This window comes from Hylobates moloch, unplaced genomic scaffold, assembly GCF_009828535.3.
Source record: "Hylobates moloch isolate HMO894 unplaced genomic scaffold, HMol_V3 SCAFFOLD_4, whole genome shotgun sequence".
NCBI lineage: Eukaryota > Metazoa > Chordata > Mammalia > Primates > Hylobatidae > Hylobates > Hylobates moloch.
Window position 1 is genome coordinate 71,556,678 of NW_026652279.1, and position 20,388 is coordinate 71,577,065.

Here is a 20,388-nt window from a genome sequence, read left to right on the forward strand (position 1 = left end):
AAAATGATTTCTTAAGCTGAAATCTACTCCTGGTGAAAATGCAGTGACCAATGGGTTTTTTTTGTTTTTATTTTTTGTTTGTTTTGGATTTTTTGCAGAATAAAGGTCTCGCTATGTTGCCCAGGGTGGTCTTGAACTCCTGGCCTCAAGCAATCTTCACACCTTGGCCTCTCGAAGTCCTGGGATTATAGGCATAAGTCACTGTGCCTGGCCCTGTGAAGATTGCTGAAATAATCACAAAGGATTTAGAATATTACATAAATTTAGTTGATAAAGCAATGGAAGGGTATCAGAGGATTGACTTTAATTTTAAAAGAAGTTCTACTGTGGATAAAATTTCATCAAACAGAAATCGCACAGAAATTCTAAGGAAAAGAATAATCAATCAATGTGTCAAACCTTATTGTTGTTTTGTTTTAAGAAATTGCCATACCACTCTAACCTTCAGCAACCACTCACTGATCAGTCAGCAGCCATCAACATCAAAGCAAGACGCTCCAGCAGCAAAGAAATTACAACTCGCTGAAGACTCAGATGATCACTGGCATTTTTTAGTAATAAAACATCTTTAAATTAAGGTATGTACATTGTTTTTATGGACATGATGCTATCGCACACTGAATAGACTATGTGATAGTTAACTTTTATATGCACCAAGAAACAAACAAAAATGTGTGAGACTCATGATATTGTAACATGTGCTTTATTGTGGTGATCTGAACTGAACCCATGATATCTCCAAAGTATGCCTGTACTTTAAATATACACACGAAAACTTGAACTTATCTGTATTCTAATGTTTCACTATAGTTTTATACCTAACAACAAATGCAAAAAATATTGTAAAATTATTATTCTTATACATTTAGAAAAATAAAATGACTCCATATATTAGTATTTTCATATCAGAGGAAGGTCAGTAAAACTTACTAAAAACTTAAGAAATATAGAATTACAATTATTGACATATTAAGATGATCATGACATAAATGATAAAAAGCATGCAAAATAAAAATATTTCACGTCATTTTTTTGTATAAGCAATATACATGTATAAGTTTAAAATAAAATCTCTATGAGAATATTTGCAAAATGTAACAGATTATTTCAATAGTGCAGGGTAAGGAAGAGTCTCTTTTTTATTTTGTTTAATATTTTAAAAGCTAATTCTTCTGTGATGAACAATTATTTAAAATGAAAAATACACTAAGTAAGAAGCTAAAACTTTTTGAAATTTAACTAATGTGGTTTTTCTGCCTAATCTTGAATATGTTTAGATAATATCCCAAATATTTCATAGTTATTTAATTTACTGAAAAAGTTTTAGTGTATTTCAATGAATTGGATTTAGTAATGATTGTTTTAAGTCAAATAAGCGACTTCATAGGTCAATATATCAAAGATGAATAGTAGGTTTTATAAATCAATGATAGCAAACAATAATGAAATATATTTTAACATGAAAATGGTATCAATTAATATTAATAAGTCCAAATTCCTTAAGCTAAATCGATATCCTTAATAAATTTTTATAGTAATAGCTTCTCATATTTAGAATATCAGCCATATTATGATAATGACTGAAAATTGTAGTCCTTACTTATTTTGATGCTTGTAATTATTTTAGAGGTGGAGAAGCCAAATCTTAAACTATAACTTGCATATCATGCACTTGGCAATCAAACTAGATTATTTCTGATACTAAAGACCATTCTCTTAACTTATTATTGCAACGGCTGTGTTAATATTTGACAATGTAAATTACTTATAAAATGGCTTACTTTTGTTTAAAAATTGTTTTTTATTTATTTGATAACTGATCTGATTAAATTGAATAATTAAGAATTACAATGAAATTCTGTTTTATCCTACTATAGAAGAGGCAAAACTTTACCTCTGCTTTCTTAGTCTTCAATTGGGCCTGAGAATTAAGTTGACATAAAACAAACTAAACAGAACAAAAGAATAAAGATTTTATTTCACATGTATTTGGAAGTCCTCACGGAAAATGAGGGGCCAAAGAAGTGGCAAAACCCAAGTGATTATACAGTAGGTTGAATAACGGATGGCCATAGTGCAAAAATAATTAAAATGTGTGAGGGGGATAAGGAAGATAAGAGTTATTTTAACAAGGTGTGTTTGTACAGATTTTTCTTAGCCTTAACTCCCAGTCCCTGTGACAATGTTTCTTTTATGCTGCTACAGGGATTGGCATCTTTCCCACCAGGGTTTATCTCCCATCTCTGGTGATAGATTGTTCCTTTTCTCCTGTTAAAGGGAGAAAGGGGGAGATCAGTGTCTTTTCTCTACCTAGTGGTTCTCAAGTGCCTTTAGTTCAAAATAATCCTTATGGCAAAACGGCATTTTTTGGGGGTGGCATAATGTGCCACACTTAACTACTTACTTGAAATCAAGAGAGGGTTATTCATAGCGTTAGTTTTCTAAGAAGCCTCGCGTGGCTTTAAAGGGTGGTCTATCTACCATAGATTTCAGCCTTCACCTAGAAGTTGCCAGATAATCTCACTGATATTCACAAAAGAACAAAGTCATTTTTATCCTCTGTTGTTTGGATGAGTAATTTTAAGAAAATTGTGAATAATTATTATAAAAGCTAACCCTTATTATTTATTGTGAACCAGCCATTGTTTTAAGCAAGTGAAATGCATAAACATATTTAATTTTAGAAATTATACTATAAGGTTAGTATCGACTAACATAGCAGCCTTATCAAGTTCCATAACGGGTCCTCTATCCTCTAGAGTCTGTCTTTTCCCAATGCAGCCTGCAATAGGCAATCACATACAGATGCGCCTAAACTTATGATGGCATTATGTCCAGATAATCCCATTGTTAAGTTAAAAATATAAGTCAAAAATATATTTAATACACCTAATCTACTGAACATTACAGCTCAACCTAGCCTACCTGAAACATTTTCAGAACACTTACATTAGCCTACAGTTAGGCAAAATCATCTAACCCAAAGCTTATCTTATAATAAAGTATTGAATATCTCATGCAATTTATTGAATACTGACTGAAAGTGAAAAACAAAATGGTTGTATTGGTACTCAAAGTACGGATTCTACTGACTGTGTATCACTTTTGTGCCATCATGAAGGCAAAAAAATCTTAAATGAAACCATCTAAGTTGGAGACCATCTGTATTAAAGTGAATTGTTAAGTGTTTTTAAGTGTTTCCATTTACCACCATTTCTAACTCCATTATTAGTTTTCTTTTCTTTTTTCTTTTTTTTTTTTGACATGGAGTTTCTCTCTTGTTGCCCAGGCTGGAGGGCAGTGGTGTGATCTCAGCTCACTGTAACCTGCGCCTCCCGGGTCAAGCGATTCTCCTGCCTCAGCCTCCCGAGTGGCTGGGATTACAGGCGCCCGCCACCATGCCCAGCTAATTTTTTGTATTTTTAGTAGAGACGGGGTTTCACCATGTTGGGCAGGCTGGTCTTGAACCCCTGACCTCAGGTGATCGCCTGCCTCAGCCTCCAAAAGTGCTGGGATTACAGGCGTGAGCCACTGCACCCAGCCACTAGTTTTCTATTATAGACCTGTAATAGGTATGCCTATAAGAGAAATGAAAAACTAAAATATAATCTGACATGTAACTGCTCTGAGTAAAGAAGTTAGGTGTCATATTTGGAACACACGTGTCTCTGCTCTTCCTTCTCCATTTGGTCTCCAAATCCATCCTTCGTCCTGTTTTGCCCTGTTCTGTGCTCTAGAAGGCTGACTTCTCTGCAACGACCTTGATTTTCAGATGGATTCAATTAACAGAATATCCCCTTGAAAGGCAAGAGAAAAAAGTGGTCTGAATTTTGGTCCCCTGTTCCCCAGTGTCCTCGTTTTCTTGAGGTTCTGATACTGGCTGTGTCCTTGCTTGACTACTGCTCCTTTTAAGTGGTACCCAAAAATGGCTCCAGTATTTCTTTGGTTAGGATAACTTCACTCACTTCCTTTGGCTCTTCTGGTCTAGTGCTGATAATAGCATCTTACTGTAGCAACAGTTCTCTTGTGCTTTTCCTACTTTATTAGTTTCCAAAAACTGCCTGTCTTTCTGTTAAAAAGTCTCCTTATTTTACACACTTTGGCTCCACCCGTTTGAGATGGTCATTAGTTTCCTGCTGACATCCAGAGTAACAGAATGGAGGAATGGGGCTTATAATTAATATTTTTAAAACACGACTTTGAGAGAAAAAAAATTGTACTAAGAGCATTGTACTTTACCCAGTTTAAACCAGACTACCCTAGAATACCATTGTCCTTCTTTATTATAGAACCCGCTTTTTAAATATCAAAATTGGTTCAAATGTTTTTGAAAACACATGCTTCTCACTCAATGGCTCTAATGTAATCTCATGTTAGTTCACAGTTGCTTTCTCTTTTCCCCATGTAAACACTCATTGTTCAGCCTTCTTTGCTTACTAGTCAGTAACAAAACAGCTCTGGGCATATTTGAGTCCATCTCCTTTTTCTAAGATGAAAAATAAGTGGGCCTAAACTAGGTATTTTCATTTATTATAACTGAACCATTTGAACAGAATTCTCTGGACACAAACGTAATTCTTTAAACAATATGGGCGAAGAGAGTTTAATTTCTGTTCTTACCTGTTAGCATTTATAGTAACTTTATTGACCCTATCTTTTTTAACACTGTTAAAAACAAAATTTTAACTGTGAAACAGCTACACGTTATTGATCTTGACAGGTTTTTTTCAATAGTTTAAACCTGTGGACTCACTGGGGCAACTGCTTTTTCTTAGTCGTTTTTCTCAATCATTTAACACAGATATTTCTTTATTTAAGAAACAGTGTTGTCATAGCTTCACTAAAAGCAGTTCTGATACTAAAACTGTATAAATGTTACGTACATATTTCAGAAGGTATTCGGAAAATTCAGCTTCCTTGTCTTGTAATTACCTTATACACACTTTCCATCAAGTAGCTTTTAATTTTCTGGCCATAGCTTAATTTAAATGGTATAGAAAGCTAATGGGGGATTATTTGAAGTCTGGAGAAATAAGAAACTACTGTATTATTGAAGCAAGAGATGTTTTAAAATATTACAATTATCTGAACACTTATTGGAATTCCATGAACTCCCCAAAGTTAATAGATTGTATTAGACTCTTCTCAGAAGTCATGCTTTGTGGCATTTCCTCTTATTTATTGTCCTGGCAGAAAGTTCCAGCTGAAGTCAAGGTCACCTTCTATCCCAAAGTTGGTATAATTAGTATCAATTCAGTGTTTCACCAAGCTTATACAGGAGGTTATTAACTGTGTTTCATGTGGAGTGTCAAAGAAGCAAGGGCAGTGCCTGCAATCTTTTCAGCTTCAAAGGCACAGCTTGTAAATTTAATTCACTGGTTAGTAAGAAAGATACAACCAGTTTATTAATGATTTTTTTTTAATTTAGAGATGTTCTAGAAATACATTTATTTATATATGTAGAACATGCTTCCTAAATATAAAACAGATTAATAACATAATAACTCACTTTAGCCTCGATATTTCATAGGAGACATACTTTCTGAAATTATAATTATAATTTATTATAACAATTTTATTTATATGAACATGTATATTATATAAAAATGAATTTTTTAATGGTGTATACTGGGGAACTTTTTTTCTTTCTTAGGGATTGTTTTTCAGAAAACGTATATATTGTTAGATAATATTAAATCTTGGGTTATTACTATAAAATCAATTAAGACACTTCTAAATGTAGAGCAGTGAAAATATATTTTCATTGCTGTATAAATAGACCTGTTTATTTAAAAGAAATGAAAGCTAATAGAATGAAGATTTCTGTTTAAATTGATAGAAGCCAAAGAAATAAATAAGTTTAAAATGAAACTTTAAAAAATGTTTCATGTTTTAAATTATACAAGCCACAGGAGTGCCCGTAGAAACAGAAGACAGCATAAATGTCCTGCTTCCTTTAATAGGTAATAGCGGAAAGAAAATGTAAATACAAGGTTTTCTCAGATATTTTCCAAATGCAGCAAACAAGTCAGTAAATATTTAAAGATTTTCAAACTGTGTCAGAGTTCAACTTCATTCAGGTCAGACGGAAATGCTCAATTTAGTTTTGGAAATAGTTATATATAACCAATGATATGTTATATATGTTGATTCTAATAGACCAAATAAGGTCTATTAGAATATAAATAAAAACTTTAGCATTCAATGCTAACCTGAAATAACATAACTTGACACACTGCAACCATTCAGATGTTTAGGTCCATGGCTAACTAAAAATCCTGGACCCCCAAGCCAGCATTCCTACCCACATCCTGCCTGCAGCCACTCCATAAGCATTTAAGATGTGATACTCGCAGCAAGGTTGAATGGGTGCAGCACACCAACATGGCACATGTATACATATGTAACAAACCTGCATGTTGTGCACATGTACCCTAAAACTTAAAGTATAATAAAATAAAAGTACCTCCACCTATAGAACATATATGTTGCTTGTTCCTTAAGCATTTTTACCTTGTTTTCACGATGAACTATTTTAGATATTTAGTTTTAAAACATAATCAACTAAACATAATCATGAATGTTTTTTAAAAGACTAGTGAAAATTAAACTATTTTTGTACCCTAAACATAGAAATCAGTCTTTTTGTAGATAAGCAGGTTTCTCTATATGGACCATCTGGATATTGAATAATTACTTAATATTTGTCAAGAAAAGAAACCCCAACATATTGACACTTAATTTTTAAAAGCTCACAACATTGTGCAAATTGTGTTTTATTACTGCCAATAAAACCAAAAAGATTTTTAATAGCTAAACACTCATAATAAAAGCTCATAAACAACTTCTTGATTTGCACACTTTGGGATTTAACTGTGTCAAGATGATATATTCTGCTATTCCAAATGTTCTGTTTGAGTACATTTATAGTGACTAACTCAGAGCTATAATGATTTTATTCCATTCATTTTTTTCTCAGTGCTGGAATGCTTTTTCTTTTATTCTGATGTTTCTTTATTTCTCTGTATTCTGTTTTTTAAAGCATTTAAACCAAGAAGGAAAAGACAGACACAGTTATGAAACCAAATAAAAATTAAGTAAAGATAGACTTGATTTCTTTTGATATAAAGGACCTAGAGAATAGAAGGGCAGGACAGAACATTATTGATTCTTAACCTGGTTTAATTAAATAAACGCTTCAGACAGTAGTTTGAAGTGCACATATGTCATGTGGTGTTTACTTTAGCTTATTTTATTTTGAAGTCAGAAAAGTGAAACAATTGAGGTAAGAGAATCTGAATATAAATGAAACTCTTTCATAGTCCACATTTTAGGCAACTGTAGTTCATTTAAAATGTCCACATTAAATATGAGTAGAAGTTGACAATTCATCCCAACCTTTCAACAATGGCCCAAAGTGTGTACTTAACTTTGTTTTATTTTCAATTTATATAACTCAACTTTTTGTATATGATTTTTTTCACAAGTCACTAAGATTGTTTCAAATGTCTGTAGAGGGAAAAAGTAGTTATTTATTAAGATCTTTCAGAAAGCAATGTTTTAGGATTATAGTGATACAAACACATCCCTAAATTCATCTACATTTAAAGAATTAAGTTTTTTGATGCACATGATTTAAGAATACAATGGCATTATATGGGCTAAAAATTATGGGTCTATAATTTCTAGACTGGATTTATAGTCATTCCAGACATATCCTAAAAGTCATTCTATTCTTCAAGAATGATTTTCAGTATTTTAGTTAATGTTACCTTTTTAAACGTATGTCACAACAGTAGTGCTACGGTCTGTTGGACCATATGTCCTCCTGAAAATTCACATGTTGAATTCCTAACCCTCAACGTGATGATATTAAGAGGTGGGGCCTGGAGAAGTGATTAAATCATGAGGTGGAGCCCTCACGAACTTGATATGTACCTGTATAAAAGAGGCTCCAGAGAGCTGCTCTGCCCCTTGCACAATGTGAGAACACATGGAAAGACAGGTAGAAGTCATCATCTATGAGGAATGGGCCCTTAACAGGCACCTAATATACCGATGACTTGATCTTGGCTTTCCCAGCCTCCAGAACATTGAGAAGTAAATATTTCTTATGTGTAAGTTATTGAGTTATACTTCATTATAGCACCCAAACAGACCAAGGCATCTAATGCACAATTAAATTGTGAAGAATTGAGTACACATCTTAAAATATTGTGAGTTTTGTCAATATAACTCTAGTTCTAGATATTTTGACAGTTTGATTTCTTCAGTTTAAAAAAAATCCTTTTTTTTTCTCTGTGTGCCCTACCATTTTGAATTAAGGTTCTGTTGCAACGAATCTCATTACAATTAATAAATTTGAGATTACCAGACAAATAATGTAGTTTTTGTTAGTACAAAATTATAATTCTACCATTTCAAAGACTGATGTAAAACTAAATCTATATTTGAATCAACAATTCATTTGAAGTTTTACATGGATTGTATAAACACTTTAATCACCATTTTTTGGATTTCTTTCCCTATCTGGTATATTCAAATGTATGATGTATTTGAATCCACTCTTAGTAATAGGAGAGTGTATATTGGTTTACATCGTTCCATATCTATCGGCTCATCTCTACCTTTAGTGCATTTACTGTCCTGTACAGGTAAAAACAAAATCAATTGTTAGCTTAGAAAATTTTCTGTCCTAAGTATAAAAGTTCAGTTATAAATTCTTATTTAAAACTTATGATAAATAAACATAACCACTTAAATATATAACTATGTTTCATATGTCTCCTGAATTTGCAATAAGTTAACATCATCTGTAAAATGAGGATGCTACTAAAGATTATTAGATTATGACATGGTTTATTATGAAATTAAAATTATATGATAAAAATGAGAATGTTATTAAATTAAACATACCATGCTAAAATAATGCTTATATTAATACTAAAAATCATATCAAAGTCATTTGGAATTATTTTATAAATGACTATATTAAATTAATTTAAAAATCACAATGACCTAAAAAAGTAACATGTATAGGTGTGTACATCATATATGTGCACATATGTTATGTGTACATATATAATCTGAATAATTGTATATATTATATATAATATAAAGCATATGTCATATATAATATAATACAGAGCATTGTATTATGTGTAATATAAGATAGAGCATATATAATATGTATATTATATTATGTGTGTCATATATATACACATATGTTTATATATAATCTGTATTTTAAGGTTGGTTAGGCCACAGTAAAAAATCATGCAATTTCCAAAAGCTGAAATAATTAAAATGATATAGATTAAGAATACTTTAAACTTCATGAAAGGTATATGAACTGTTATACTTCAAAGGACAGACAGATGGTAGATGAATGATAGATGAAATATAGATAGGTACATAGATAGATATAAATGGTACCATATGCTCTAGTATAATTTTCATCTAATGTTTGTTTCATACAATCAATAAAAATAGAATTGAAATGAAAAAGTAATTAGTGCATTAACACCAAAGAATTTTGCCAGATTAAAACTGTAATTATAGGGGAAAATCTACCATTTCATTAATGGTATGATACAACTACTGGTAAACACGTTTGTTTTACTAAAATGAACTGAAAAAATAATTCTGTCATTTATTGAGTATTGCTTATGTTGTCATAACTTTAGATATTATATAATTCTCAAGTCAAACCTGTGCTTCATGTTTTTCTGATGAAAACACCGATGTTCAATTTGGTGCACTGTCCAAGGTCAAACATTTTGTAAACAAAATAACTGAAACTCATATCCAAAGATGTATCCAGGGCTCAATTATTATTTGTCTTTCCCATGGCTGCCCAAGTTGGTTCATTTCTCTGTGTTTTAACATCCTTATTTGTAATAAGATACTAATTGCCTGTTTTTATTCCATGTGGTTGAAGTTCTTCTTTCTCCAAATAGGGATATATTTTAAACACAAGCTGAAGAGTTGTGCAAATTCTCAAGGTTCTGACACTGACAATCCAGTGTAGTTTCTTTCATTCCATTTCATCTTGATTTTTAATATAGATACAGCTGTGATTCTTTAAATTCATTGTAAATTGGTTTAGCATGTCATAGGATGAAAAATCCAGCAATAGCAGGAGTTGTAAAAGTGGAAATGCAGACATTAACAGTGATTTATTTGTGATCATTTATTAAATATATGGAGATAAATGCTATAGTTTGTGAAATTTGAAGAAATACAATTTAAACCTAGTAAAATCAAATACATTTAGTTGATTTCAAATTATTGAATAAGATAAAGGAATGAAATAAGTAAACCAAAACGAAATGCTGCAAGCTGAAAATATTCTTTCTCTTTAGTTCTCAGCTCTTCTTAAGCCATATATTCTTATTATGAATTCTTTTTCATCATGATTTTGAACCATCTTTCACAAACTCATAAATAAATGAATTATTTTCAAATATAATCGCATCTAAAAGTTTTAATTTAAAAGGCAGTTCACAAAGAAACAACATCACATAATTTGAAAGAATGCAGTGTAAAACTGATAACATTGTTTATGTACTAAATGAATCCTCCACACTTTCAATTATGAACTAGAATATTAATGATCAGGTGAGTCTGGTGACTTACGCACTCCTCAGATGTTTGATGAGGACAGAAGGAAAAATGGGCGTTAGGCTAACATTAAAATTCAATGCTACTATTTTTTTTCTTTTAAAATAGATAATATGAACTTCCCAGCTTACAAAAAAACTTTTTAAAAAATATTTTTGTGTGATTTCTTTAAAAATGTTATCTTTCAAACTTTTTACAAAGGAGGGATTGGTTTTTGTTCATATATTTCTGTGTGTGTACGCATGTGTGTCTTCTTGGAGGTTGGTTGAGTGTTTAAGGGAAAAATAAATTATTTGAGCACTTTAAGCATCCATGGTGCAAAGTTTACAGAAATATCTTAAGAAACCTGAAAAAAAGTGAATTTACCAGAAAGAGTAAACCATTGATTTTACTTCAGTGGCAAAGGACATTAACAGATAATTCTCAAAAGCAGACATGCATGTGGCTAACAAGCATATGTAAAAATGCTCAACATCCCTAAACATTAGAGAAAGACAAATCAAAACCACAATGAAATACCTTCGCACACCAGTGAGAATGACTGTTATTAAAAAGTCAAAAATAACAGATGCAGGCAAGTTTGCAGAGAAATGGAATGCTTGCATACTGCTGGAGGGAATATAAATTAGTTCAGTCACTGTGAAAAGCAGCCTGGAGATTTATCAGAGAAATTAAAACAGAACTACTGTTTGATCCAGCAATCCCATCCCTGAGTATATACCCAAAAGAATATAAATTGTTCTACCATAAAGACACATGTACACATATGTTCACTGCAGCACTATTCACAATATCAAAGATATGGAATCCACCTGGATGCCCATCAATGGTGGACTGGATGAAGAAAATGTGGTACATATGCATTAGAAATACTATGCAGCCATTAAAAAGAATGAGATCATGTCCTTTGCAGCAGCAAAGATGCAGCTGCAGGCCATTATTCTAAGCAAATGAATGCAGGAACAGAAAAATATTGCATATTCTCACTTATAAGTGAGAGTTAAATACCGAGGACACATGGACACAAGGATGGGAACAATAGATACTGGGACCTAGTTGAGGATGGGAGGGTCCAGGAGGGTGAGGATCAAAAAACTACCTATCACATACTATGATTACACTTGGGAGACAAAATAATTTGTATACCAAATCCCAGCAACATTTAGTTTACCAGCGTAACAAATTTCTACATGTACTCCTGAACCTAAAATAAAAGTTGGAAGGACAAAAAATGCAATAGACCAAATCCCACTTAAGATTCATGTGAACCAATATAAAAGAACGTTGTTAGCTTCACTTTGAAATAAAATATTTTTCTCATATAATAGTCTATAATTGCGTGTATGTAAATGTGTGTGTGTAGGTTTGAAATTATATAGATAGATATTTAGTCCTTTGAAGCAGAATACTACGTGTGTGTGTGTGTGTGTGTGTGTGTGTGTGTGTGTAGGTTTGAAATCATATAGATAGATAGATATTTAGTCCTTTGAAACAGAATTATATATATATATATATACATATATATAGTCCTTTGCAAAATACTATAGATTTTTTTTCAAAAGACCGAAAGACCACATGTAATATTTTCCCACAAAGAACATTAGTACTTTTCAATAAAGATTAAGCACAAAAACTGTTTGTTGGGGGTGGGGAGAAATGTATACATTTGATTGCTAGTGATTTTAGATGCCAGTAGTTGTCATAATTTAAGGTCCTGGCATAACACCATACATATAGCATATATTCAATAAATATTTGTTGAAGAAGAAGGCATAATTGAATATTAGATTTTTGTGTTACAAATGGACCTTTAAAAAAAGTCAATATATCTCCCTCCTTTCCCATTGAAGTGATTTGTTTATACAGTCAGAACTTAATAGTATCACAGATGTTGTGTTAGTATGCAATGATTACATTTTATTTAAACTGCTGTTTGTGAAAAACCTTACAGAGCATCACAAATTAAAGCAAAGTAGAACTTTAGATAGCTTTCATTTTACATAATATTATAAAGCACTTCTAACTTTTTCTTCATTATGTCTCTTTTCCAATTTTTATATAATTTTTACAAGAAAGACCTTCAAACTTCTCACTTACAGATTTAGCTTAAATAAAGTTCAGTCATACAAAAATATACCTAGCTATTTCTGAGAAATTCTTATTGCTATTACCATTAAACTTATTTAGTCATCCATCTTGTACATTGTAAAATATAGTTGATGTCGTTATTAAAAAATGGAAAATTATCAGACATTAGAATACTTTTCTGAAACAAAAGAAAGACTATTATAACTGTTAAATCAAAGATGGCAAATCAACTTAATATCTAGAATTAATTAAAATCCAAGAAAAACATCTAACTGAACAACCTTTAATAATTATGAATAATAATGCTAAACATAACCTTCATACAACTGAATTAAATATAATAATATAAAGTCCTCATTAATTTCAAGTTAAATTGTTAAATTTCACAGATATTAGTAGAGCCAAGATGATATGAAACATATATAAGAAATAAGAAAAAGACAGACTTAAATACGACAAATTCTCTCTGAGCACTGCTTATGTAGAAATTAAATTTAAACCATGTTTTTCTATAATGGCTTCAATTTTTTTAAATTTCCTCATCAGCTACTAACCACTTAATGACTGCTCAGGAATACTTTTTATATTTCTCAACCATAACATAGTTATTTCTTCTGCCTTTATGGATACTCCCACCTTTTTAAGGTTGCTTTCTTTGAAATAAAATTCTTATTTGCGTAACGATACCAGAAATTACTCATGGAGCCATCTGGGACAACAGATACTTACTTTTAGAACATTCTATTAGTAGAATAAGTAGCTTCACTCAGCAAGTCACTTTAGGATAACATGTATTTTGAATATTTACTTGCAAGTTCTATGTGGAGAATAATTTATACTGACCCCATGGACTATGTCAATTTCAGAACAATTTCAAAACTATAGATATTTTAACATAGTTGCAGAGGAGTGGCAAGTTGTTAATATTAAACTAGAATTTTAAAAAAGCAAAAGCTACCTCTGCACACATGAACATCTTATTTATTTGTTTACCTCTCAAGACAGGCAAAAACTGTGTCCCACGCTAACACTTTAAATTTGACCAACATTTTAAAGTCCCATATATTTTAAATTTATATTCTGCAAGATTTTGATAATAGTCTTAAGTAACACTAAAAAAATAAAATGTACCATCATTTCTCATATTCTGTTCCAATAACCCTAATTGATAGTAATTTAGGTGACTTAATTACTTCTCATAATTAAGTAAAATTGAATCTCAATGTTTTTAACCTTTCTAAAAACTTCCACAAAGCTCCAGTTAATGTGCTTTCCAGGCTATAACAAAGAAGCATACTGTACCTCTGATGCTGCTGGTTGTTGCAGATGTGGTTGGGCTGGTTGTTATGGCTACAGTGGTTGTGACTGTTGCAGTGGTAAGGGAGGGGATGATAGTAGTGGGAAGCAAAGTGTTGGGAACATCTGGTGAGTGGAAAAAAAATATAAACAAAATCATATCATGCAAACAAAAGAGAAACACAAATGATTCAAATTATAAATACACATAACTTATTGAGGTTTAACTTTAACAAGCTTTAACAGAATATCAGGTACAAAACTGACTGTGTCACACAATTCTTGTCATTTTTTTTTCACTTCTTTTTCATGCTCCAACGCAAAGCAAAGACTTGGAGCAACGTTTGCGAATAAGCAGGTTATTTTCAATATTTAGAGTAAAATGTAAAATGACAAGAATTCATTTGTTCACTGAGTCATTTAAAAAGTTCGACATGCGGTAGCAAAAAACATGTAGGTAAAAAAAAAATGACATGCTTTGTCAAAGAAGTAAACAGAACGACACATACAGAAATAAACACATATACCACCATATAAGATTAACAAAATGTTAACGATGAATGTGTAAATGCATGTTAAATGCTTTTTGATTTTTTTTTTCTTTTAGGAAGACAATGATAGGAAATGAGAGCAATCTTTAGAAACAAACAAACAAAACAAGCCAATTGTTATTATTATTGTTATTTTGCTTCTCCTGTTCTCACAAATGATGTTAATGCACAGTTTAGAGTCTTGCAATTCTTACCCTGGTTAGCTGGTAACGCCTTCTAATAATTTTGCAGTACCTAGGAGTCTTTAACAAGTATTGAGTCAACTAGCATGGCACCTAATATTCTGAAAGGTTTATGATTTATTTTAATACGGCATACCTAGGAGGGGTTACTGAACATATACTTGAAGTGTAACATTGAACCTCTAATCCATAATTAGTTAAGTTGCCAAAAGTTAAAGAGTATCTTCAAATACAGAAAAAATAAAACCCAGAAAGAATAGTGTTTAATGCCCAAATCCTCTTTCCTTTCACTAAAAATCAGCTGAAAATATGAAGAGCAGCACAGAGAACACTGAAACAACACAGCCAGTGTCAAGCTATGAGAACTGCAGTGAGATCCTCAGAGTCAAATCTTGTCTAAAGTGAATAGGCATGTAATCTACACAGTGAGGAAATTAGAAACAGTTTCCAAATTACCAATAATTACTGTGCTGAGGTTTGATTTCACATGTTTGTCACATAGCCCTCATATATTCCGAGTGTTTGACAGATTATTTTGTATTAAAAGGTTTCCCGTCATTCAGTTAAAGTCTTTGAGTCAAACCAAACATTTTCTAGTACTTTACTGCTGATAAATAGCCCTACTCACTCTGTAGACTCTACCCGCTGAATTTTCTACACTGGATACACCAGAAAACAGCATGAGATCGTTCTCTTATCTTGAATATTGATGTTTACACCTGTTTTTCGACAGGGAAAATGCTTCCTGGCCAGTCAAATTAAGAAAACAACCTTCTTAAAACTCAGTGGTGCTGCATTAATCACTAGGGAAAATGGGTAAAGCCTGGAGTGCGATCTACCATTATCATAAAGTAGAACTGTCTTTAACGACATTATAAATGAAGAAAGATTATGTATATGGACAAAGATGCTTCTTGTTTACTAATTGTTGTAATAACTCCTTATTTCAAGGTAAGATTTCTTAAACAGTATTAGGCAGACTGGAGGTAAATGAAAACATTCTCTAAATTTAAAAAATGTGTAATTTTAACTTTTATATGTATCTAAAATAGAAAATCATACATTCTTTGTTAGCAAAATTATTTGCTTATTAGGATCTCAAAATATATGCATTTAATAACTGAAAAGGCCAATATCTTCCAAGTATATCAAATTTAAGAACAAACAATAACACTGGGCATTTAAAACGCCATGTAAATGATCTGTTATTTCCAAATTTATCACAGATTATAACATGTTGGCTTATTTCCTATCACATAGTCAGTTCAAATACGATTGCATTGGATCTTATTCTAATAAAAGTAGTCTGTCAAAATCAGCCCCATCATTGAATTATTAAGAGAAGGAATACAAATCACAGGATTTTGGTTTTGTTTTTAGTTTAGTTTTGTTTGTGTTTATAATAATAATAATAATTATTATTATTATAGTAGTATTTGGAGTCCCCCCAACCTTGCCCCGCTTATTCCACGTCAACAAATATAGGTAGTAAGAAATCCTGAATTTTTTTAAGACAGTCTATATATTGTCAAGTACTAGGAGCATTCTTGTATAAAGCAAACCATATCTTTACTTCTTACAAGGGTAAAAACGCATTAAGCATATATTTTTCCATAGGTTAATACTCAAATAACTTAAAAAGATGAGTAGTTTTAATAATTGTTAATCCACTTCAAAACAACATCCTTAGAATCTTTTAAAATATACAAATAGATAACATTACAAATTATTATTTACACATAGCCTGGTTCTTATTTATCTGTTCAGCATTCTCGCTTATCCTCCTCTCTGACTTCATATGTGGCTAAAAACAAATTGACTGAAAGTAATTTGGTGGAAAGTGCCAAAATGACAATTGGGTTTCAAAAATGACTTGCCATAAAGAAACCGATGCCTGTTACTGTTACATGTTTTTAACTACCACTAGCTTCATTTTGTTCTATGTGTTTTAAAACATTTAAAACATTTTTGTTTTTCTAATAATTCTGAGGGTTTTATTCTGTTCTTTCATTATTTGTTAAAGACCACCCCATTATTTCAGCTATATCTTGAAATAGTAAAAGTTAAAATAACCTAAATATTCAGCACCAGAATATTAATTGGAAGCAGCTAAAATTGAACAATGTAAGATCAATTGAATTAGTTGAAATTCTCTGAAAGACCAGAACAGTTGTATGAAACGTCTGTCTTCTACCTAAACTTTCCACCTCCTCTGCTTTTCTTGCTCTCAGTGTCCCACTAGACAATCAGGTCTTCAAGAGAAGAGCTCTGCCTAGAATCCTGTACATTTTTAAACCTCTTACACTGTTAATGAAAAGAAGACTCCATCAAATATGGTACAGGGTGGAAACTGTAGCCCATTTTATCCCGTGTAAAACGATACCGCTTAAAATATTCCCCAATATTGAAAAGTACTAATTCATACACAGAGAAATTACACACATGCACACATACATCATAAAAATATTAAATACTGGTTCAACATTAACTTATTAATTTTTTCCACAGGACAAGATAATCTGCAGTTATACTAATATTTTAAGTAATTTGCTTAATATGACATGGCAGTGTCAGAGTATCTTAATATATGCCTTATATGGTAACATCCTATGATTAATCAGATGATATTTGAACACAGACACCAAGACAACTATAAATAAAACATGGTCAAATTTATGGCATGTGATGCATAATTTATGAATATTGGAATTTAGAAATGATAACCATCCAATACACAGCTCGATTTGTATATTTCACCTCTGATTTCAACATTGCAAAAGATGAGCTCATTTTTTTGTGTGTTCCTTGGAGAGTGCATTAATTTAACCAATTATAAATGCATTTGCCTGAAATAAAAATGTAGTTATAAATGATAGGTTCAGTACTTCAAATTTACAAAAGAAATTGTGTTGTATTACATATTTGTAGTTTGTATTTTTAGATGTTAAGGTATAAAGAGTGAAGAGTCAGCAATTGATAAAATATGTAGCTAATAAAAAAGGTATTTGAAAAGTGAACTAAGTGAAAGTAACTAAATTTTGTCTAGAGCTGATCAGAGAAATTAGTAATTATACATAAATTATTTAGACACAATTTAAATCCAAACAAGATAAATTTCAATGAAGTTCATCAAAATCAGAATTTAAAATACTCTCATTAATAAGAAATTTGTTTGCTATCTAATCTAACAATAGTTTTCAGGCTGTTAAAAGTTTTAATCACAATATATAGCAATGTGTAATGACAATTTCTCTGAAATTATGATATCATAATTATGTGTTTTAAATTTATTTAGCCAATTTATTCTCACCACATACTAAATACCATATATCACTGTATGCTAAAATAAATAATACTCACTAAAATAAATCGATGGTTTTAGATACAATATGAAATGAATTCATACAGATTCAGTGCTCATGATCTAAACTTTAAATATATCTTTTTACATATATTTTATATATGTACACAGTTTATATAAATCCTGGACCTCTATCTATCTATCTATCTATCTATCTATCTATCTATCTATCTATCTATCTATCTAATCTATCTATCATCTATCTATCTATCTATCTATCTATCTATCTATCTATCTATCTATCTATCATCTATCATCTATCTACCTATCTATCTAAGAAGTTTTATTTAAAAGGCAATGTGAGCCTTTTTATTGACAGGAAGCTGAGAAAAGTAAAGATTCCAAGATATGAAAGTATCTTCTTACAATTTTGCCTACACATAAAGTTTGAAATATAATAAATTATACTTTTCGTTTCACTTATAACATATATAAAGTACTGTTTTCATGTAAAAGGAAAATTTGGGGGTATTTCAATAACAGACAGAACCCCTAAATCAAGTCAATAGAACAATTTCATAACTGTGCAGACAAAGTCTAACTAGGCTGCAAAAGTTATTCATGCAAGTGAACGTTGGGTTGCCAATAAATGCAATGCAAATAATCTGAGTACTTCTATAAGAACTTAGGCACATGCAGAAGTATAATTTCAGCTCAAACAACACATTTGCCAAATCAGAAAACTAAAATCTGTTTACAGGACCATGGCTAAACTGGAATATGATAAATTCATCAGTCCATCATCTCTCCTGCTCAACCTGCATGACTCTGATAGGAACTCCAAAAGTGCACCACCCACCATTGTGTTGAGGCAGCCATAACGTTGAGGTTTCCTGTTACAACAGGGGCTAGAGTTCCTCATAGGATACATGTCTGGCTTGTTTTCTTAATTTTTCAAGTGCCAAGTTAGTGTAGAGAAAGAAGCTTAAGCCTAGCATACAAGAAGATATCTGCCTCTGACACAAGTACTTTCCCCCATGACAGAGCTATACATAGCTCTTTCTGTTCTTTGTGCTGTAGGTTCTCAGAGGCACATCCTGTTTCACATTTGTTTTCTCTTTCATGTCCATCCTTTAAATCCTGGTTCAAATAAGATCTCATATGGAAAGCATGGCCCAGTTATGCAAACAGTTAATATCTTCCTTCTCTGAGCTTTTAAGCATTTTGCAGACACCCATATACATGTTTATATTTATGTGTTTACCTCTCCCAATAAACTGTAGGCTCAGCCTTATAAATTAACATTTCTTGTCTTTTAAAATATCACTTTGTCTTAGACAAATATACTCTGAGTCAATCCCTCATTAGCTTTTCATCTCAGAATAGCCACCCTTTCTTGATACCTAGCAAAATGTTACTCTCACATCTCAGCCTGACACCTGCTTTGTGAAGACTTCCTTGACCAACTAAATCCCACCTAATTTCCTTTCACCACCCATTGTACTTTTTGAGTTTATCTACTGCTTCCTTCCCTTTGTCCCACCCAAACCCCCATGACAAATAATGCTTCCATTCATGACATACTGCTATGGGAGGACCCAGAGTTACGTGTGTCCCACTAGCTCCATATCCATTTCTGTCCCTCAGTAGAAAACACAAATTAAAAATGTGTGATGCTATAATAACATTTCCAATTTGCTCTAGTTTACATAATCAGTTTGTAAACTCTATTATTTTATCTCTTTTTAATAATAAAGTATGCAGTACACTGATTATAACTCAAAGCTCTTCATAAAATCTGGGGTTGGAAATTGAGAAGCTGTAACATTCATTTGATACTTAACATATATTGCTTGCATTTTTTCTCCTGAACAAATGAGAATAAGATAATAGAATGAACTTCATGGTAAACTTTTGTGCTTCATCAGGGTGCCTAGCTCTATGCTTTCAATGTGGTAGGTGCTTTTCGTTTGTCTGTTTTAAAAGATGGGGTCTTGCTGTGTTGCCCAGGCTGGAATGCAGTGGCTAACCACAGGCAGGGCCGTGGTGCACTACAGTTCTGAACTCCTAAACTCAAACGATCTTTCTGCCTCAGCATCCTGAGTAGCTGGGACTACAGGGATGTACCACAGCGCTAGAAATGACAGGTACTTTATCAATAACATCACTCCTGATGATAATGATACCAGTAGATAGGCAATAGTACCATTCTTAAAAATATGAATCAGTAACAGAAGGTTATACATGGTTAATCCCTGAAAACAGTTGCTCTCCCTTTCATCATGTGTGAGGTGATTTTTCATAATTCCTGTTAAGAGTCTTCCGGTCTAAAGGAGTATTAAAAAAA

General features: G+C 31.8%; 1 protein-coding gene across 3 annotated transcripts in view; it reads right to left on the bottom strand.

The window, feature by feature from the left end:
- The window catches only part of CADM2 (cell adhesion molecule 2), a 1,095,912-nt gene that overhangs the window by 68,236 nt on the left and 1,007,288 nt on the right, over positions 1–20,388 (bottom strand). Inside the window, exon 8 of one of the 3 annotated variants that reach the window (XM_032150397.2) lies at positions 14,014–14,133. The exons of the other annotated variants lie outside the window; for them this stretch is intronic. Coding sequence (XP_032006288.2) covers positions 14,014–14,133 — 120 coding nt within the window. The remainder of the gene's footprint in view (positions 1–14,013; positions 14,134–20,388) is intronic. 3 annotated transcript variants of the gene reach the window in all.